We start from the raw sequence: 22,677 nt of genomic DNA, 5'->3' as shown, positions 1-22,677 counted from the left end.
TTCCTGCAATCTAGAGCAGTAATCATTATGCTTCATTCTATGTAAAAAAAAATATATATATATATATATATATATATGTAGGTTTTTCTGCATATCTAAGCATACCTCTTGAGCTGTCTGTATCCTCCTGACTGGTGGTTATTTTTTTAACCCTTCTCCTACAATTTCCGTGGCCATGCAGAAATCGAATTAACATAATAATAAAAAAACATCAATATCCGTCTGTTTAAAACCTCTTAAGGATCTGCCCCTTTTTACATTTTTGCCTAAAATAACATACCCAAATCTAACTGCCTGTGGCTCAGGACTTGAAGCAAGGATATGCATATTCTGATACCATTTGAAAAGAAACACTGAAGTTTGTGGAAATGTGAAATGAATGTTGGAGAATATAACACATTAGATCTAGATTTTAGTATTTTTTTTGTACCATCTTTGAAATGCAGGAGAGGCCATATTGTATTATTCCAGCCCAGGCGCAATTAGACTTTGGCCACTAAATGACAGCTTTGTATGTGCAAAGTTGTAGACTGATCCAATGAACCATTGCATATCAGTTAAAAATGTTGTATCAAGACTGCCCAAATGTGCCTAATTGGTTTATTCATACATTTTCAAGTTCATAATTGTGCACTCTTCTCAAACAATAGCATGGTATTCTTTCACTGTAATAGTTAGCTTAAATTCTTGTTAATCTTTCTGCCCATATCAGATATGTCTATGTCCTGGTGAATAATTTTTTGTATCTTACAACCTCATGCATTAACCTACATTAGCTCAACTGTATCGCGGGGGGTACACTGATCCTGTAGAGGTTTTAAGATGTTTTTTTTTTTTTTTTTGCATGTGCTGCGTCTCAATCCGCCAATATCGCCCTTCTGCAGATGCGAGCTAGAGTGGTGTTTGTCAGATCATGAGACGTCCTGAAAATAGGTCTTCTCGAAAAACTTCTGTAGCGTGCAAATGGTTTTCCCTCTGTGGAAAGATGCGACTCTCATGAACGCAATGGTGTTCTCCATTTTGCTCTACGACCCTCACAAGCATCACGGGACTCGTCTGGATTCGGTACAGCCTCTTCTGCCAACTTCTGTCTGTACCGTCCGAAGAGTTTGGACTACACGTTAATATGACCCCTCTTACAAACACGTCAGACTTTTTGTTCTAGGATGCCTCGCAAGACCAGGCAATGTTTTTCCACTCAGTTGTCCAGTGTTTGTGATTGCGTGCCCACTGGAGGCGCTTCTTTTTTTTTTTAGCTGATAGGAGTGGAACCCAGTGTGGTCGTCTACTGCAATAACCCATCCGTGACCAGGACAGACAAGTCGTGCGTTCCGAGATGCCATTCTGCAAACCACTGTTGTACTGCGCTGTTATTTGCCCCTTTGTGGCCCATTTGTTAGCTGGCACGATTCTTGGACTTCTCCTTCGACCTCTCAACGAGCCGTTGTCACCCGCTGACAGGATGTTTTGTTTACCATTCTCGGTAAACCCTAAACACTGTTGTGCGTGAAAAGCCCAGGAGGCTGGCTGATTCCGAGATACTGGATCCGGTGCTCCTGACACCAACAACCATACCGCTCTGAGTCGCTCAGGTCACTATTATGCCCGTTTTTTTTTTTATAGCGTTCAATCGAACAGTAACTGAATGCCTCTGCCTGACTGCCTGCTTTTATATAGCAAGCCACAGCCACGTGACTCTGGTCTGTAGGCGCAAACCATTTTCGTACATAGGGTGTACCTAATAAACGGGTGTATAGTGCTGCTTGCCGTGCTTGTATTATGTTTTGTGTCGGTATACCTGTGGATTTACTTTCTGCTCCCTCTGTGTCCTTCCCAGGCTCTCTGATGTCAGTGAACCCTGGCGTGGCTCGCTGGATCAAGGAACTGTTCTGCCATAACGAGAGGGTGGTGCTGAGTGGAGAGTGGACGCACGGCTTCTTCTCCCTCACCGCTGTAGGGGCCACCAACGTGGGCTCCATACGCATCTACTTTGACAAGGTTGGAGCTAAAAACACACTTAGGTTGAACCTGTTCCGGTTCTGTCATAGTATATAACCACTCACTCGTCCATTTTGCGCCGGCTGGTGCGTAGTGCAGTATCAGTGTCTCGCCACGGCATAGTATTTAGGGACCTTGGCGTTGTCCATACATGGAGGAAGTTCTGAAAGGGAGCATCAAAGTTAGTGGTCCCACCATTGTTTATTAAACATGTATTTACACTGCAATTCTATACTGTTGACAAGCTGTGCCGTTATAGTGTATGTACACATTTTCAAACTGGCGTTCGATGTGTTACTGATGGCGATCTCTTTCTCTGATATTGTGAGGACAGACAAGGGTCACCTGCTTAACCTATTAGGACATAACAGTACATGCAGTACAAAGTCAGTGTGACATAAAGCTGAGAATGGGCCAGCCTGACTCAGTGTTTCTGACCCCTTGTCTCTCTGAGCCATGTTACACTTCTTATCACTCTATTAAGCTCCCTCTGCTTCCTGTCTCACTTACCTGTACGTCAGGCCATTTCCCTAAGCTGCCGACACGCACACACACACACTGGTAGTCCTATTTAATCTCCACACTCACTGTGTTCAAACTGACTGATGTCCCGTAGACTCCCATTGATTAGAGCAGAGGCTTAGGATGACGTGGATGTTTTAAAAGCCCGCCCTCTCTCACTTTCCTGCTGTAGGTCAATAGGATCTCGGCTTCGGGGGCAGACAGGCTAATGCAATTGGTCCTCTGGATCAACGCTCGCCACTGGGCTGCCTCCCTGGGTCAGTCAACAGAGAGCAGACCAATAAGGGGACAGCAGCCTGCTGTCCCATTTCATCTGAAGTAGATGGATACAGGAGTTTCTCCTTACCATGTGACATTGTGACCTGACCAGGAAATACTCTGTTTTTGTGTCCTAGTCATAGGATTCCAGATTCAGTTGTCATGAGATTAGGCCCTACAGTTTTCCTTGTCAATTCGTCAGGTGGGAAGGGAGGATAAAGTAGAGGTGAGTGGGAGGAGAGGCGAGAAAGATGATGATGAGTTGAGGGGGCCAGCGATACAAGCTGTTTCCACCTGGGAATAGTCAACACAACAGGAGGATATGACCTCATTCCGCTGCGCTGCTTGTTGTCTAATGGGAATTAGTCCAATTCAACTATTCTCCAATTTGTTTGTTTAACACATCACATGGATGGACACTGAATTTATGGGGGGGGGGGGGGGGGGGGGTAGGTAAAGCTATGCTCTATAACCAATATATGATTATATATTTACTAAACTGGCCCCACTTTCCCCCCCAGGAGCTTCGGACCAACAGCCCGCGCTACAGCAAAGGCTCGTACAACGACTTCAGCTACTTGTCTAACAACAACCAGGAGGGTGTGAGCATGAGGAAAGGGGAGCACCTGGGAGAGTTCAACCTGGGCTCCACCATCGTCCTGCTCTTCGAGGCTCCGCACGACTTCACCTTCAACCTGAAGGCCGGACAGAAAATCCGCTACGGAGAACCCCTGGGGACTATGTGAGCCAAGATGGCTGACCAGAGAGACGCTTTCTGGGGGAAACAGACTAAACTATAAGAAACTGATGGACACGCTAACGTGCGTGTACAGATCCAAGGGGACTTGCGTGCGCACACACAAACACACACACACACACACACAATCATTCATACACTGACATTCAGTAAATGTACTGTACATTGAAATTGAGCGATGTACACTTACCATACGATGCACTGACTGACTCACAGCAAAAACTCACAAGCCACCACTGTTGCTTTATTAACAAGGGGGTCTCCCTGTTCCATTGACTAGTTTCAATGAACTATTTACTTATTTTGACAATTGATTACGACCAGCAAAAGCAAGATAGTTTACATCTATTAGTTACTTTTTTGTTCCATAAGAATAACATAGCTTAAATTTTATTAGCATCTTTTATTTTATTTTGATACATTTTACCCATATTGCCTTTTTGTCAGGGGTCTCCTCGTCAATGGGGAGTTCCTCTGAGGTTTCAGACACAAGCAGCACGAGCCTGATTTAAAGATCTGCTTAGTGCCGTGTAGCCCAACTCCTTTGTCCGTAGGCCATACATCACAAACAGATCTGGGACTAGGCTAGCGAGCTGCGAGACGCATCCACACACAGGTAACCCCCCCTGTCACACTAAGCCACTATCATGTGGACAGGCTTCCCTATATAGTATACACACCTACAGCAAACACACCGCGAAGAAGGAATGTACTAGAGACTATATACAGAGTTACCCTCTTCCTTCTCTTTCCCTCCCTCCTTCTCTTTCCCTCCCTCCTTCTCTTTCCCTCCCTCCTTCTCTTTCCCTCCCTCCTTCTCTTTCCCTCCCTCCTTCTCTTTCCCTCCCTCCTTCTCTTTCCCTCCCTCCTTCACTCTGATACTGAACGCCTTCCTCCTCTCCTTCTGTCTCATACACTCTCCGTCCGCACTGCTGGCTCTCCCTCTTCTGCCATCCCCAGAGAAGGTGCTTGTGTTGGGGTGATTATGTGGACTCTTCCCCCTTCCTGTCATGGAGGTGAAGACTGGCACGATTCCGCCCAGTAAAATGTGTCTGGGTCGTATTCATTAGGCACCTGCAGGAAGAAAACTGTCTGAAACCAGCCAGGAGTAGCTGGACTTGGTCCAATAGGAACCTCTTATTTTCAGTGTGTGATGAAAAAAATAAAATGTTTTGCTATGGGTGTGCCCTAATGAAAACTTCCCTGTTGTATTAAGCCCATAGTGTACGATCTCTGCCATGCATTATTCATCATCATTAGAGGTAGCTAGCAGCGCTGCCTGCTGCCAATTCTCCTGTAACCCTAACCGTAAATGACTGCTAAAAGGGGTATGTCACATTTTAGAGTAGACATTAACATGTGATGATGACTTCAGCGATTTCTGTGAAGATGATTTACGATGACGTGTGTTAATCTAACCCAATTCATCAATGGACGGAATCCTGATGTATTCCTCTGAATGGAGCCATTAATTGTATGCTGATATACAGCCATCTGACCATCATTACAAAAACAAACCCGTGCCGAAGTGCAGCACTTGTGGTAGGATCATGGGAGAGAATGTGCAAGCTGGTACTGGTAACTATTACGTTTTGTCTTCTGCTGTTCAGTTGAATTGGAATAAGTTGTTAAACTGGAAGTTATCTGCCAGTGATAATATTCAAATAAGTTGGGCTAAACCTTTTTAAGACTGTAAAATGTATGCTGATATCGATACTAACGATTGTGACAACCTTCAGATACCCAGGGCTGAGCTATTTAAAGCTATTTTTTTCTGTGTTTCTGTTTTAGGTTTTCTAGTAGTGCCAAAAATACTAAAGTGTTTTTTTTTGGGTTGTTTTTCGATGTATTCAACAAAAAAAATGCTTTGAACAAATGTAGACTTCCTGGCGCTTTTTGGGTTTCTGCTGCTAAACTATTGCTCTGTTTTGAGGGGGTAGCGACCTCTTCTGACTCTGACCCCCTCGGTAAAGGAATTCTGATCGCCAGCATACGACAAACGGTGGTCACAGACGTGATGGACCGGGGAGATGCCGGTGACACCAAACCCCTTGGCTACGTCGTCGTCCCACAAATAGTGTCGCAAACAGAAACCAAACGCCATGGCCTGGCCACTGCCTGCTGCACACTAGTTTTTATATGTACATTGTAATATACTTGACTCACTCAACACTGCATAGACTTTAATCTCACCTTTTTTTTTAGAAGCAGGAAAACATGTCTAATAAATTTTGGCGTATTCTTTAAAAATATATTTTTGTGTATGTGTGTGACAAGAAAATATGTACTTCACACATTATAGGATTGGTGTTGATCTCTGGAGCTAACCCCTGCTCAATTTTAATGTTAGAGGAGTGATTTGATTGGAGCACAAGGAAAAATGTCCCAAAGGTCATATTGGTTATTGGTAGCAATGGTCTGCTATGTAAGTTAGCTTGAGGTAGAAGTTACCCTGAACCACAGATTTAGGATCAAATTCTCCTATCCTAATTTTGATTTTTGTGAGATTTTTCACTCAATGCACTCTGGGTTTTTACAAAGTGCAAGATAAGCCATTGTGTTATTGGACAGCTTGATATACCTACTTACAGTTTGGAAGCTAATTGATTGCATTTACCTAATATTAGACACATAAATTGTAATAAGATACTGTTAACATGTAAATATTATTGGTACCGAATAAATAGCAGAATAACTGCAGATTAAGTGATGTAATTGAAAGTTGTACACCCAATGTAGGCTACTTTCCCGTTAAGGGTACAAAATCAATTCTAGCTCTATGATGTGATTCTTACCCAATGTTTTCTTCTCACACTATTCAAACCCCACAATTTAATAAACCGCCTAGGAAGCTCTTAGCCTATAGATCACATATTGCAAACAAATAATCACTTTGTAATTTCTGTGCATCAATTGCTAATCAATATCCCAAAACGGCACGTTTTTTCTGCGACCCTGCATATCTTCTCTCTTGCAGCACCAATGTGAGGGTTTATGTCAGGGGAAACGGTGTTGCAGTAGTCTAGTGTGTGGTGCTGGAATAATGACGAGAACATGGGGAGCTTTGTTCACATTGTGCTAAAAAGAACCCAGACTTCAGAATTCAAGCAAGCTGAACTCCGATCACCTCAAGATGGTCTCAGTTCGATTCCTTTCGGGTGCTCTTTTGAGGGGTCGGAGTTCCTTTTGGAGTGGTCACATTGCACAAAAAAAACCACTGAGTTCACAAATGTGTTAAAAGTAACCAAGTGTAAAAACACCTGGTTCAAGTGTGGATCCCCCTTCCTTCAAATGAGTGGATTCTGCTATTTTCAGCCACACATAATCGAGCACACAGCCATGCAATTTCCATAGACAAACATTGGCAGTAGAATGGCCTTAATACCTCAGTGACTTTCAACATTGCACCGTCATAGGTTGCCACCATTCCAACAAGTCCGTTCGTCAAATTTCTGCCCTGCTAGAGCTACACCGGTCAACTGCAAGTGCCATTATTGTGAAGTGGAAACATCTAGAAGCAGCAACTGCTCAGCTGTGAAATGGTAGTCTACACGAGCTCACAGAACGGGAACGCAAAGTGCTGTAGCATGTAAAGAAACTGTTTGTCGGGATCTTCAGGAAATGGGTTTCCATTGCTGAGCATAAGATCACCAAGCGTCGGCTGGAGTGGTGTATAGTTCGCCACCTCTGGAGCAGTGGAAACGGGTTCTCTGGAGTGATCAATCACGCTTCTCCATCTGGCAGTCCGACAGACGAATCTGGGTTTGGCGGATTCCAGGAGAACGCTACCTGCCCAAATTCATAGTGCCAACTAAAGTTTGGGGGAGGAGGAATAATGGTCTGGGGCAGGTTTTTCATGGTTCGGGTTAGGCCCCTTACTTCCAGTGAAGGGAAATTTTAATGCTACTGCATGCAATTACATTCTAGACGGTTCTGTGCTTCCAACTAGTGGAAACAGTTTGGGGAAGGCCATTTCCTGTTTCAGCATGACAATGCCCCTGTGCACAAAGCGAGGTCCATACAGAAATGGTTTGTCAAGATTGGTGTGGAAGAACTTGACTGGCCTGCACAGATCCCTGACCTCAACCCCATTGAACACCTTTTGGATGAATTTGAACATCATCAGTGTCCAACCTCACTAATGCTCTTGTGGCTGAATGGAAGCAAGTCCATGCAGCAATGTTCCAACATCTACTGGAAAGCTGTCACAGATGATTGGAGGCTGTTATAGCAGCAAAGGGGGGGACCAACTCCATATTAATGCCCATGATTTTGGAATGAGATGTTCAACGAGCAGGTGTCCACATACTTGTAGTGTAACTCCAAGAATTTGAGGATAATTCTGAGTGAAAAACTGAAATATACAGTTGAAGTCGGAAGTTTACATACACCTTAACCAAACACATTTAAACTCCGTTCTTCACAATTCCTGACATTTAATCCTAGTAAGAATTCCCTGTCTTAGGTCAGTTAGGATCACTACTTTTTATTTTAAGAATGTGAAATGTCAGAATAATAGTGATTTATTTAAGCTTTTATTTCTTTCATCACATTCCCAGTGGGTCAGAAGTTTACATGCTACCAAATACAAATTGAGAGTATTGCCTTTAAATTGTTTAACTTGGGTCAAGCGGGTAGCCTTCCACAAGCTTCCCACAGTAAGTTGGGTGAATTTTGGCCCATTCCTCCTGACAGAGGTGGTGTAATTGAGTCGGGTTTGTAGGCCTCCTTGCTCGCACACACTTTTTCTGTTCGCCCACAAAATTTCTGTAGGATTGAGGTCAGGGCTTTGTGATGGCCACTATAATACCTTGACTTTGTTGTCCTTAAGCCGTTTTGCCACAACTTTGGAAGTATGCTTGGGGTCATTGTCCATTTGGAAGACCCATTTGCGACCAAGCTTTAACTTCCTGTCTGATGTCTTGAGATATTGCTTCAATATATCCACGTAATTTTCCTGCCTCATGATGCCATCTATTTGTGAAGTGCACCAGTCCCTCCTGCAGAAAAGCACCCCCACATGATGCCGCCACCCCCGTGCTTCACGGTTGGGATGATGTTCTTCGGCTTGCAAGCATCCCCCTTTTTCCTCCAAGCATAACGATGGTAATTCGGGCCAAACAGTTCCATTTTTGTTTCATCAGACCAGAGGACATTTCTCCAAAGTACGATCTTTCTTTTGCAGTTGCAAACCGTAGTCTGGCTTTTTTATGGTGGTTTTGGAGCAGTGGCTTCTTCCTTGCTGAGCGGCCTTTCAGGTTATGTCGATATAGGACTCGTTTTACTGTGGATAAAAATACTTTTGTACCTGTTTCCTCCAGCATCTTCACAAGGTCCTTTTGATGTTGTTCTGGGATTGATTTACACTTTTCGCACCAAAGTACGTTCATCTCTAGGGGACAGAACACGTCTCCTTCCTGAGCGATATGACTGCTGCGTGTTCCCATGGTGTTTATACTTGCGTACTATTGTTTGTACAGATGACGTGGTACCTTCAGGTGTTTGGAAATTGCTCCCAAGGATGAACCAGACTTGTGGAGGTCTTCAATTGTTTTTCTGAAAACTTGGCTGATTTCTTTAGATTTCCCATGATGTCAAGCAAAGAGGCACCGAGTTTGAAGGTAGGCCTTGAAACACATCCACACGGTACACCTCCAATTGACTCAAATTATGTCTATTAGCATATCAGAAGCTTCTAAAGCCATGACATGTTCTAGAACGTTCCAAGTTGTTTAAAACCACAGTCAATTTAGTGTATGTAATCTTCTGACCCACTGGAATAATCTGTCTGTAAACAATTGTTGGAAAAATTACTTGTCATGCACATAGTAGATGTCCTAACCGACTTGCCAAAACTAGTTTGTTAACAAGAAATTTGTGGAGTGGACTCCAACCTAAGTGTATGTAAACTTCCGACTTCGACTGTATGTAGACTAATATACTCAATAGCATAAATGTACAAAAAAAGTACCAAACCTTAGTTGCTGTAAAGTGAAACGCATTGACCAGTAAAACCACTTGAGGGAAACAAAGGGCCGTAGAATTGTTATCTTACAAAATCATGACGTGTGTGTGTGAGAGAGTGACTGAGGTTGTGTTTAACTGAACTAGTAAATGAAAAAGAAATTGACCAACTGGGTATATTTTGTCAGTCCCCACAAGGTCAAATACTATTTCTAGGGGATTTAGGGTTAAGGTTAAATGAGGGTCAGGAGCTAGGGTTAGGGAAAGATTTTGAATGGGACTGAAATGTGTGTCCTCACACGGTTAGTTATACAAGACTGTGTGTTTGCATTTGTGTGTCCATTTGTCTGCATGAGCGTGTTCACTTTGACTCATTTCACAAACATGCTGAGCATACAAATGTAGAGGTTCTGGGTGAAAGCAGAATAAATAGCCACTTGAATGTGTTTCGTATGGAACCAGGTAAATGTAACACTGGAATGAACCTAAATTCAACAAAACCCATACAGGTACAAGTTATGTCAGCAATCCTGTAGTATCATGGTTTAAACTTGAGTGGTCTCTATAGACCACTCTCTGCAACTCAAAAAGTATCAAATACAACAAACAAGACTGGTCATGTCAATATGACACACTGTACCTGTGTGATTATAGCTTTGAGTGGTCACACTCATTTACCAGTTACATTATATTTCAATGGGCGGTGTAGCTGAGCAGCAGGCTATAGATACTGTGAGAGACAAAGGGAGAGGAGTGACCTGGTCACCATGACAAATGCACCTGTGTTGAGCAGCGAGAGGAATGACATTCCAGGACTGAGGCTGCCAGTCGTCACCACACCCTCTCAGGGTTTCGGGCGTCTGCTCTGTTCTCATAGGGGTGGGGTCAGGTGGCTCCCAGGTATGCTAACAGCTCTCTACCTCACCGGAGCATGTGTGGGCCATCTCAGTCTTTACTCTGACACACACCGCTACAGGTGTGGCTCCCTTTTGCTGTAAAGAGACACAGAGGAAGTACACCTAGAAGGATCTTCAAGAGACAACCATTAAACCTTTAAGTGCTCACTGGATTGTATGACCCATCTAAAGACCAGGGGAATTGACATTGGATGTCATACAACACTTGACTGCTGAGGAACTCCACAAGTTGAAGAGGTAAGCGGGAACAATCAGTGCTTGTTACTGGTGAAGTATTTTGTGTTTTTAAAAGTTCCGAATAGAAGACGTTTCAGTGTCAACATGACATATGATCATGAAAATGATTTGGAAAGAGAATGGGACAGAACAATTCTAGCAGTAAGATGAGTTAATGGATGAAACCAAAAGTGACAAAGATCCTACAGTGAGCTTTGGATCAGGAATATGCAGGAACATTATGAAGCAGAGGGACTGAAAATTATTTTAGATTATTATTTTACTCTAATGTGATACTCCTCTTCCCAAATTTCTCGAATGTCAAGCAGAACAAAACCAGAGCTTTAGTAGTTTCAGAATTCTCTTTATAACTATACAGTTGTTTTTTCAATCTGTCTTTTACAGGAGTATTCTTGGAAGGCCAGTTCAAGTCACCAGAGGAAACCAGAACAAATGTTGACAGCAAAGCTTAATGTTCAGATCAGAGTCTCAGAGCCTCAATACCGTGTCTGAGATCTAAGACATTGACCGTCACAGACCCTATCTACCTGTGTTTCGTCCTCAGCCTTCTATAACCAGCCATCATGAATCTGTCTCTGGACAGCTCTTATGGAGACGTAACCATCCCTCGGGCCAAGCTATGTTCTGCAGAGGACAGCACGATCATCATCAACCCCTTGGCCCTGGAAAGTACCTACAGCAACCGCAACTCTTCCCTCAACCCGTACGGGGGCTTCAAACCCAATGGGGAGTCGCAAGCCCCCTCAGATGTTACCAAGGATGGGGATGGTGACGCCTCAAACCCCCCGCGCTACAACAGCAAGTCCTCCTACACAGTGAAGGAAGACAAGGAAGAGGAGGTGGGTCGCTCTCGGGGCTGCTGCCTGCGCTGCCGACGGAAATGAACTGGCAACTTCCACCCAGATCAGGAAACCATCAAACAATGCCCAGCTACAAAGGTTCAGGGTATATGAACTAAGACAATCAAGGGACACTGTCGGAAGACACTGTCCAACCTGGTGTTACCAGCTGGATTAAAAGCCAAAGCCATTACTGGTGAAACGTATAGTTTTTGAAGGATTCATCAGTGGTATCATTTAAATTTTATGCAATTTTATGCAATCCCAAAGGGATTCTTTTTGAGATTGGATGCAAGATGCACTCACAGCCACTATGGCAGAATCTGCCTTTGAAACAGAAGTGTTTTACATAAGCCTTTCACTTCCGACTTTGTATGCTTGCTTTTTTCTTCTTCTAGTCGACAAGACTGTGCTATATTTAGCTATGGGGTTTTTTTGTTAAATATTTATACCCTAATGTCTTTATGCCTTATTAGTTTTTTATCTGTCAGTGTTTGAATGACGTCAAAAAGGCCACTTGGGTGGATGATGCAACTAGCCAGTGTTCAGGGAGTGGTAGAGAGCAAGGCAAATGCTACAGTACACATGTCAAGGAATTAATATGCAACAACCTTTTACTTTCTCTGTCAAACCAACCCGTCACAAAAGATGACATACTAGGCTTTTTTTGATTTGTCATGGACAGACCTGACCAAACCAGTGAGGTGGAACTAGAGGAGGGGCAGCTAGCTCAGAGGCTGGGTTCATTTCTATGGGCCTTACTGAGTCCAGTCTTCCCAACCCATAACACACCACTCCGTCCTGATGATCCATCTGCTGGGCTGGTTTACAATGCTGCCTTTGTGCAACTGGGTCCCAGGAAACCAGGCCACAGGCCCCCGCAGCCCCAGCTCCAACCCCAGTAATTCTGCTCTGTGTATGTGGTAAACAGTACCTCACTGTCCCTCCTGACCATAAAGAGTTGAAAGCGAGGCCTGACTGGATGAGAATTGAAATGCGACATGGCCATGCTCATGCTGTCTTGTTTGTATGAGTTACACAACCACTGTACCTCCCATAGTTTAGCCTTGTGAAACTATTACTGAAACTCTACTCTGCATTGTTCGTTTTTAGAAATTTGATAGAATGTTTGGGGGCGAACTTGTACAGCATATTAGGGTCACCTCATGAACTGGTCCCATGTATAAAAGCCCCTCTTAGTTCAAGCCCCTAATCCCCCAACAAGATTACATGACATGTGTAGGAGTTAGAACTTCAATGCGTGAACTAGTATTTTTATTTCTCCAGTCAGCAGTGGACTACAACTACTCAGCAAAGCTAGGACCCAGAGTTAAAGGAATGTATAGCAAAGGTCGACACTATGTATGATTGATTTTGTATAATGATAAAGTGGAATAAAATGTTTTAAATAAAGCATATACGAATGATAATTGGGACTGTGGTATTCACTACACTGAAGAAAATATAAACACAACATGTAAAGTGTTGGTCCTATGTTTCATGAGCTGAAATAAAAGATAACAGAAATGTTCCATATGCACAAAAAGCTTCTCAATGCTCTAAAATTTGTTTACATCCCTGTTAGTGAGCATTTCTCCTTGCCAAGATAATCCATCCACCTGACAGGTGTGGCATATCAAGAAGCTTATTTAAACAGCATGATCGTTACACAGGTGCACCTTGTGCTGGGAACAGTAAAAGGTCACTCTAAAATGTGTAGTTTTGTCACACAACATAGATGCCACAGATATCTCACATTTTGATAGAGCATGCAATTGGCATGCTTACTGCAGGAATATCCACCAGAGCTGTTGCCGTGTTAATTTCTCTACCATAAGTCGTTTTAGAGAATTTGTACATCCACCCGGCCTCGCAACCGCAGACCACGTGTAACGACGCCAGCTCAGGACCTCCACATTCGGCTTATTCACCTGCGGGATGGTCTGAGACCAGCCAACCGGACAGCTAATGAAACTATTGGTTTGCACAACTGTAGAATGTCTGCACAAACTGTCAGAAACCGTCTCAGGGAAGCTCCTCTGCATGCTCGTCATCCTCACCAGGGTCTTGACGTGACTGCAGCTAGGCGTCATAACCGACTTCAGTGGGCAAATGCTCATTTTCGATGGCCATTGGCACGCTGGAAAAGTGTGCTCTTTACGGATGAATCCCAGTTTCAACTGTACTGGGCAGATGGCAGGGTGTATGGCATTGTGTGGGTGAGCGGTTTGCTGATGTCAATGTTGTGAACAGGGTGCCCCATGTTGGTGGTTAGGTTATGGTATGGGCAGGCATAAGCTACGGACAACGAACACAATTAACATTTTATTGATGGCAATTTGAATGCACAAAAATACCGTGACGATATCCTGAGGCCCATTGTTGTGCCATTAATCCACCTCCATCACCTCATGTTTCAGCGTGATAATGCACGGCCCCATTTCGCAAGGACCTGTACACAATTCCAGGAAGCTGAAAATGTCCAAGTTCTTCCATGGCCTGTCACCCATTTGAAAATATTTGCGATGCTCTGAATCGGCGTGTACGACCGCATGTTCCAGGTTTCGCCAATATCCAGCAGCTTCGCACAGCCATTGAAGAGGAGTGGGACAACATTCCACAGGCCACAGTCAACAGTCTGATCAACTCTACATGAAGGAGATGTGTTCTGCAGCATGAGGCAAATCATGGTCACACCAGACAATGACTGGTTTTCTGATCCTTGCCCCCTATCTTTTTTTAAGGTATCTGTGACCAACAGATGCATATCTGTATTCCCAGTCATGTGAAATCCATAGATTAGGGCCTAATGAATTTATTTCATTTGACTGATTTCCTCATATGAACTGTAACTCAGTAAAATCTTTGAAATTGTTGCATGTTGTGTTTCAATTCTTGTCAGTATACACAATAACTGCATTAGTATTGTTGTTAATAGGAGTTTTTAGAGCTTTTCCTGGTCAGGTGACCCAATAGAAATATTGTTTGACCCAAATATTGGCCTTTTTCATGATGGTGTGTGATGTAGTCAAACACTGACAGATTAAAGGTTACCCCTGTCTTCTTTCCACCCATGACGAGGTTGAGGTGTAACACTCACAGGATGGTGACGGCAGCGACAGAACCAGTTTAGGTTGAACTTGCTGTGCTCCTCAGAGCAGGAAGTTGAGGCTTAAAGTTTTCAAAATAATAGGTAGACATTGTGCAGGTAGACACTTGTAAATAAAGGCAGTGGGTAAACATTGAATTCCAGCCTTTTAAGCTTCTCAGAAAAAATGAGCTACAGATGAATCTAGCACTCCTACTGCCATTCATTCACATTATTGGTGATTTTAATTATGATCATTATGTCATACTGCACTTATGAGGATACTGAAATACACGACTTGTTGAATTTATGAAGTTACTACCCCATTTTCGTTCACCCTTACAGTAACTATGTCACTTGTTAGCTACAGACCATTCTACCACTGTGTCTGTGGGAGTACAATAATGCATGCCTGTCCTTAATGCTCCTCAACTCATTTCAGTGAGCTGCCAGAGTACCAATAACAGGTTTGAGTGCATTGCTCGGAAGCTTGTGTCATAGAACAATTAATGCACCTGATCCGGCTCACACATTCCATCAGAGGTTGTGATTCCTGAGTAATACGTAAGTGTTCTGGAGTAGAGGCTACTGTATGTGGCTGTATCTACATCCCGGTCCCGGATAGTGGAACCGGATAGGCCACTGGTGTGTCTGTTTTCTATGACATGCATGCCTTACAAGTCTTTCTACCAAGATACTTTTCTGGAATAACTGGCCCTACCTGCTCTTTGCCCGTAGGCCCCTGCCCTCAGTCTGGTCAACATTGAATGTTCTGTCCTCTATCAGTGGCGCAGCACAGTTTCGCAAGGCAAAACCTATTTTACACATTTTGCCATTCATCTGAGAGAAAATGTTGCTGTTTTTAGAGCTAATTTCCTGCTAATTCAGCTACACATTTTGCCATGAGGCCGAGAGAAGATGTTGCAGCTGCATCGAGCTAGCTACGCCAGTGTTGTGAGAGAAATTACAAGATGATGTTATAATGCTGTTATTGCATCAAATGGTTGTTTTATGCAACAGAATAAGGGGTTTGTTAGTGTAACAGTATAACTTTAAACCGTCCCCTCGCCCCGACACGGGCGCGAACCTGGGACCCTCTGCACACATCAACAACGGTCGCCCACGAAGCAGCGTTACCCATCGCTCCACAAAAGCCACGGCCCTTGCAAAGCAAGGGGCAACACTACTTAAGTCTCAGAGCAAGTGACGTAACTGATTGAAATGCTACTAGCGCGTACCCGCTAACTAGCTAGCCATTTCACATCCGTTACACTCACCCCCCTTTCAACCTCCTCCTTTTCCGCAGCAACCAGTGATCCGGGTCAACAGCATCAATGTAACAGTATAACTTTAAACCGTCCCCTCGCCCCGACACGGGCGCGAACCAGGGACCCTCTGCACACATCAACAACTGACACCCACGAAGCGTCGTTACCCATTGCTCCACAAAAGCCGCGGCCCTTGCAAAGCAAGGGGCAACACTACTTAAGTCTCAGAGCAAGTGACGTAACTGATTGAAATGCTACTAGCGCGTACCCGCTAACTAGCTAGCCATTTCACATCCGTTACACTAGAACGCTCATCTGTGTGTGTTCTACTGAGGATGGGCCTCTGGAAGATTTACGATGTCTTTGGGTGATACCGCATTCCAGAGCATGAGTTAATGTTTCTGTTCTATAAGGAACCAGGGAGAGATGACCCCAGGGCCAGACCCTGGTCTCTACACAATGAGATACGTATAATTCACAGCAGACAGTATCTTTCATACTAATCTTAACCTTGTGACCCATTCCATATATCTGTTGTTTGTCATGTAGCCTGAAGGGGGTGTATCTTGGCTATAAAAGACCTTTGTACTTTTGTCTCTGTCCTCTCAATTCGTCGACCAGGCATCATTAACATAAAGCGCTCAATCGATTCACTTTATATGTGTGTGTTGTATTGACCTGCTTCCTTATTAACAAGTGAATAAAGATTTTGTTTAAGTATAACTGATTTGTGTGATAAGTTTGTCTCTCCTCATTTGATAATAAAGAAATGAACCACCACATTTGGCGACGTGGATGGGGATATCGGTACCGGTGCCCCCTGTATATAGCCTCGTTATTCTTATTGTGTTACTTTTTATTATAACTTTTTATTTTAGCCTACTTGGTAAATATTTTCTTCTTCTTGAACTGCACTGTTGGTTAAGGGCTTGTAAGTAAGCATTTCACGGTAAAGTCTACACTTGTTGTATTCGGTGCATGTGGCAAATAAAGTTTGATTTGATTTGATGTGAATCTTCACTTGGTGACCGCTCCTGACGACCTGGGTAAATCGTAGACGAGGGACCCTTCAAACTTGGGATCTCAGGGAGACCACACTTCGGGAACGGAGCAGATGGACCCACCCATGTTCTGAGAGGCAGAGAGGCGAGTGGAAACCACATCTCGAACTTAGTTTTTCTTTTTAAAAGAAAGAGGTGAGTGAAACACGCGAAGTGGAGTTTTTAAGAAAAGCCTCTGTTACGTAGGCTCTGAGTGTGTATTCCTGTGTGAGGGGGCACCTTGGAGGCGTAAACAGGGCCGAGTCAGTGGAGGATGATCTGAGAGTTAGTCGACTCAAAGACACATATCATTGGTCGGTTGCGGGCGACCTAGAGCTGCCCTGACAGTGTGTAAATAAGATGTCATTTCTGTCACAGTGTCCTCTATGTTTATGTGTACATGCTGTTAGATCAGGCACTGTAGCTATCAGTGGCACCAAGATTAATAGGTTCTTTCAGTGCTAGTGAAAACCATTTGTATCCATGGCAACACAGAGAGAGAGAGAGAGAGAGAGAGAGAGAGAGAGAGAGAGAGAGAGAGAGAGAGAGAGATAGAGCTAAAGAAAAAGGGTTAGGCAAGTGTATTTGTTCTACTTCCCACAGATGGTTGACAGAATAAACAGAGTTAGGTCATAGCTAGAAAATAATAACACACCAGAAAACATCCACCAAATGCAATGTACTTCTCATGACTTGAACAACCTTATACATTATAGATCTTTACATTTCACGGTAATCATACAACAAGACAATAATATACAACGTTATTGTCCCTGTAAGGGAAGTCGGTTCTGCTTGTACACATACAACAACCCAGAAAGAATACATTTACCAACATTTAATGTAAAAGTACAGAGGATATGTCCATCAATGTAACTGAGTCGTTCCACGAAATGAGTGCCTTTTGCGTCCGTTTGATATTTTTAGTAGAAATTGTGCACCAATATTGAATTTTTGAAATCTGTTATATTAAACGTAGTGCCCTTTAATATAGACCACGTGGAGAATTCAATAAATCTGATTTTCAATATGAATAAAGACTTGCTAAAGTGCCAAAATTCCGCATTTAGACATGTCTCTCCGTGCACCATCTGTGACTTCTAGAAAATGTTTAGTCCACTTTACCCCCAAATGTTTTACATTTTCAACATCATTGTAAAGCTAGTTATTTTGTTGCTTTGACAAAGTCATTTCTGAAGAGTATTATTTGTGATTAGTGATTCATTTATGTCTGTCCCTCATTTTAAAGTCAACCCAGTTACGCAAACTGAACTCTCATTTTAATATGGTGAAACTATTCATTTTTAAATATTCTTTTCAAAACGAACATTGAAAATCTAATAGTTAGTGTAAAAGCAGGTGAGCTGATTCTACTCTTTTTTTGGCCTTTTTCTGTTGTTTTGTGGTAGAAAACTGACCTGGTCAAGCATAACAAGTCAACCCTCTTACTCATAGATAGACAGGCTAGAAATGCTTTGAAGGTCCAATGTTATCTTCACGAGGTCAATATGAAATCATTTCTGGGTAACCATTAAATACTTTTCTGTGTGCGTTTTCTATTAAAATGTTTTTTTTTTAAATAAACAAAAATAGCTTCTTAGGAAAGGACAATTTCTTCTGCAAGAATTTTGTTAGGACTGTCAGGGAGTGGTCTAGGTAAGGAAAGAAAAAAATCCAAATTTGCTGTTATTGGCAGAGAGGTTTAGACATAATTGTATAGGGTCTCTATGGGTTTGGAACTCTATTTCTTATTGGTCTATTAACTATTTTACCGCATTGTGATGTCACCATGGAAAGCTTAAACTTAAAAGGGCATTATCAGCATTTTACAATTTCACAATATTATTCCAACCTCATATTGTGGAAATAAAGTTTTGACTGCACTGGACCTTATACAATAAAATACAAAAAATGTAAGCTTGCATTCAATTGCCCCTCCATGTTGCACACAAGACGCTTCCATTTCCTCTGTCACAAGAGGATTCATGGCTAATTTAAGATGAAATCGCAACCCTGTTATGGTCAACCTGTTACTTTATTTGGCACTTAATTGGCACTTATTCAAGTCATTTTTTAAATTTAACCTCTTAAAATGGGAAAACTAGTTTTTTATGAAGTTAGCCACATGCTCTTTATGACAGATGGTTTAAATTAGGGGACATCAAACTTTTTTTTTTTTTTACCAAGTTACACTTCTCAAAAGGCACGAAATTGGTGGAGCAACCCATGTTGAATCTCTGTGACGCCGAAGCCAATCGGCAGTGCCTTGATTGTACAGTCAAATTCTGTGGCAGGAGTAAGACTCAAGATGACGTTACGATTCACATTTGCATGCAATACAATATAGGTCACCCTGATCAGTTAAGATTTGTGATGCTTTTAATCTGCATTTTATTTCAACTTGTTTCCATTTGAAAGAAATGGTGGTCATACTGGTCTTGGCCAGTCAGTTGACTGTTCTTCCCACATACGGCCTCCAGTCACCTCACGTGACTGGGGAAATGGTAGTCAGGGTTTTTATTTTTGGCAATTCACAGAAAATGAAGCTCTTGCTGCCTCATTAGCTATTGAGGCCAAGAAGTCGTTAGGGGCCGACAATTTGGACCCGTCTTTGCTTACATTTGTGTGACTGTCCTTGTCTATCAGTGTTTTTTTACTTGTCATGTTTTTTTGTGGAACCCAGGAAGAGTAGCTGCTGCTTCTGCAAAAGCTAACGGGAATCCAAATAAGCAAATAAAGAAATTGGGTGGTCTGTATGGGTAAATTAACAAATGAGATAGTTGAACATTTCCTCTTTGCTGACCCAATGTTGGTATATATCTCTCAGTATAGGGACTATTTGTCACACAGCACAAGAACCGGTCTGTTTCATACATGAACGTGTTTTACATTAGGGAATCAGCACTAGCTCACATTTTGTCCTTTGTGTGCTCATGTAAAGCCTGTTTAAATGTTGGTATCTACACGAGTTTCAATATACAATTCACCAGCTACTGAAACACTGCTCCTCATAACACTAGCACACATTCTGCACTGGAAGTACCCGTGGTCGGTTCTTTCGTAATAAAGTTTGTGAGGAGTGTTTGCCGTTTATTCGCTCAGCTGTGCAGTACAGGAGATCGTGACGGGTAAGGTTTGACGTGGACCGAGGGAGAAGTTGTGCCCAACCAACCACTGATCTGGGATGAGATTAACGATGGAGCAATGGGCCAAACGATGGCGCAATGGAATACAACACTGCATCATCTGCATGCAAATGAATATAGATATATTTTTACAGCATTCCCAATGTTATTTATATAGATTGCAAACAGTAGTTGGCCAAGTATCGAACCTTGGGGCAGCCCTTTATCTAACTCAATGACCTCAGATTTGACCCCAGCTACCTTGATGGCCTGATTTCTGTCATTGACATAATTATGAAACCATTGGCGAGCAACAGTACCCAACCCTATCGATGACAGCTTATTCAGCAGAATAACATGGTGTACAGTATCAGAAGCTTTTGACAAGTCTACAAACATGGCAGCACAATTATTTCAATCGTCTAAGGCACACGTCAAACACATTCCATGGAGGGCCTAGTGTCTGCTGGTTTTAGTTTTTCCTTTCAATGAAGACCTAGACAACCAGGTGAGGGTAGTTCCTTACTAATTAGTGACCTTAATTAGTCAATTAAGTGAAAACCCGCCCACTCGACCCTCCGTGGAATGAGTTTGACGCGTGATTTTCAAGTATTTTTAGTATTTTCGCAAGACAAGGGAGCCTGGAAATGGGTCAATAATTATCAAGATCACTACTATCCCCACCATCATGGAATGGTAGCGCGAAAGCTGCTTTGCACACATTTTGAATATTTTCTGATACTAAAAGAGGCTGAAACTCGGCCCAAGTAGATCTTTCAGCAAGACAATAACCCCAAACACACATCAAAATCCACAAAGAAATTGTTAATTGACCACAAAATCAACATTTTGCAACGCTGTCTCACAAACAACAGTAACGCGATGAAAACCAGTGGTTTGAATTGAAGAGGGCAGTCCATGAACGCAGACTGAAGGATATTAAGGATCTGGGAAGATTCTGTACGAACAACTTGACTAAGATCCCTCTCGAATCTCAAAAAAACTGTTTCGAAAAAGGTTCATTGCCCTTATCCTCGATAGTGGAGGGTTCCGGAGTATTGAAAACAGGGGTGCCAATACTTTTTACACCTATCTTTTAGATTTTAAAAAAATGACTTGTTAAATAAAATCTTTTTCTCTGAGCAATTGTATTAGTATAAAATAAAATTCTGCATAAAATATAGCTCAGTATTTGTATTATTTATTTATAGTCTTTTTTGCTCATCTTTATCAAGGGTGCCAAATATTTTGGAGGTGACCTTCTATCAAACATTAACAGTGCTATTAGGGTATTACTTTGTAGGAATGTACAGAGGCTTCATTGAAAAATATCTATTGAAAATCAAGTACAATGTATTTCCATCACATAGGAGACAGTATATGGTGGAAATTAATCATATTTCTGTTTTATGAAGGACTGTTCCGCTATAAAAAAATATCCCAATTGAATCTACTAGAATAACCTACAGTAAGCTAATATACTACCTACAATATACTCTCTGGGATAACTTGGTGAAAACCGAAACTTTACAGAAGCTCAGAGGGACAGGGAAATCTTCTGATGGTTGAGATAAGAATCAGCAGATTTCATCCTTTACTCATCCTTCATAGACCTGTTTTACGGTCACAAGCAAGGAACGCACTCGACAACAAACAACAGTAACTTCCCTCAATCATATGTTGCAGTGGTCAGTCTTTGTGTAGACAGTCCATTTGTGGCGGTCATCTTCCACTCAACTTGGCCGCCACAACCCTGAACATGCTGTGGAGTTGGCTTAAAATGTATATCTCTGGCTGTCTATCTAATCTTTGCTACCATCTAGTGTCTGAACACCAACATATCAAGCAACGTTTTTTTTTCATGACAGTCTATTTAAAACATTCCTCAAGCCAGCAATTAAACAATGCTTTGTACTAGTATACATGTCTATATTGTAGATTGTTTATGAACAAACCTAGTTTACAACATAGGCAAGAAGGGAGTTTAAGACAAGAGAGTAACCTAAGGAAGGGTAACCTTGTTCCTGACACTGGGGTTTTCAGATCACTAGGAACTGGATAGGTGTAAGTTCTATGAAGTCCATCGCCATATAATTGCTTTCACTTCCAGTCTCTTCAGAACTGAATGTGGTTTGCTGGGAGAAGAGGCTACTGGGGGCTAGGGTCATTTTCAGCCTGGACAAGGCAATGTCACATTGTAAAGGTTACTTTAGGATACCTACAGTATTTTGCTTTATGACCCTGGGTGACTGTTTTTTATGGACTCAGCTGGCCAACCCACTGTGCTGGCAACTGGCTCCTGTGAGTGCTGGTGGATCGAGAGTGTAGGGTTTCTGCTTGTCTATTGTTGCCAGTGTAAGCTGATCTGCTGCCTGCTCCCTCCATACAGGAACGTGAGCCTGGCTCGCCTTTCAGCTAGTCAGACTGTTGGGATACTCACAGCAGGAAGTAGGAGGTGGAAAAGGGGGGGAATGGACTTGTGACACAACCAGCTCTGTCTGTCTCTGTGTGTGTGTGTGTGTGTGTGTGTGTGTGTGTGTGTGTGTGTGTGTGTGTGTGTGTGTGTGTGTGTGTGTGTGTGTGTGTGTGTGTGTGTGTGTGTGTGTGTGTGTGTGTGTGGTGCGTGGTGCGTGCGTGCGTGCGTTGTTAGTACGCACGTGGCAA

At 42.7% G+C, this 22,677-nt stretch overlaps 1 protein-coding gene across 5 annotated transcripts in view; it reads left to right on the top strand.

Annotated features, from left to right (window-relative positions):
• pisd (phosphatidylserine decarboxylase) overlaps positions 1 to 5,787 on the top strand; it is a 35,710-nt gene extending 29,923 nt beyond the window's left edge. For all 5 annotated transcript variants that reach the window (XM_055936116.1, XM_055936117.1, XM_055936118.1 and 2 more), the window contains 2 exons: positions 1,838 to 1,998; positions 3,300 to 5,787. In XM_055936116.1, coding sequence (XP_055792091.1) covers positions 1,838 to 1,998; positions 3,300 to 3,524 — 386 coding nt within the window. In that variant the 3' untranslated portion in view covers positions 3,525 to 5,787. The remainder of the gene's footprint in view (positions 1 to 1,837; positions 1,999 to 3,299) is intronic.
• The last annotated feature ends 16,890 nt before the right edge of the window (positions 5,788 to 22,677 follow it).

The sequence above is a fragment of the Salvelinus fontinalis genome, chromosome 10 (genome assembly GCF_029448725.1).
Source record: "Salvelinus fontinalis isolate EN_2023a chromosome 10, ASM2944872v1, whole genome shotgun sequence".
In the NCBI taxonomy this organism is placed as follows: domain Eukaryota; kingdom Metazoa; phylum Chordata; class Actinopteri; order Salmoniformes; family Salmonidae; genus Salvelinus; species Salvelinus fontinalis.
This window is presented reverse-complemented; position numbering and strand designations above follow the sequence as displayed.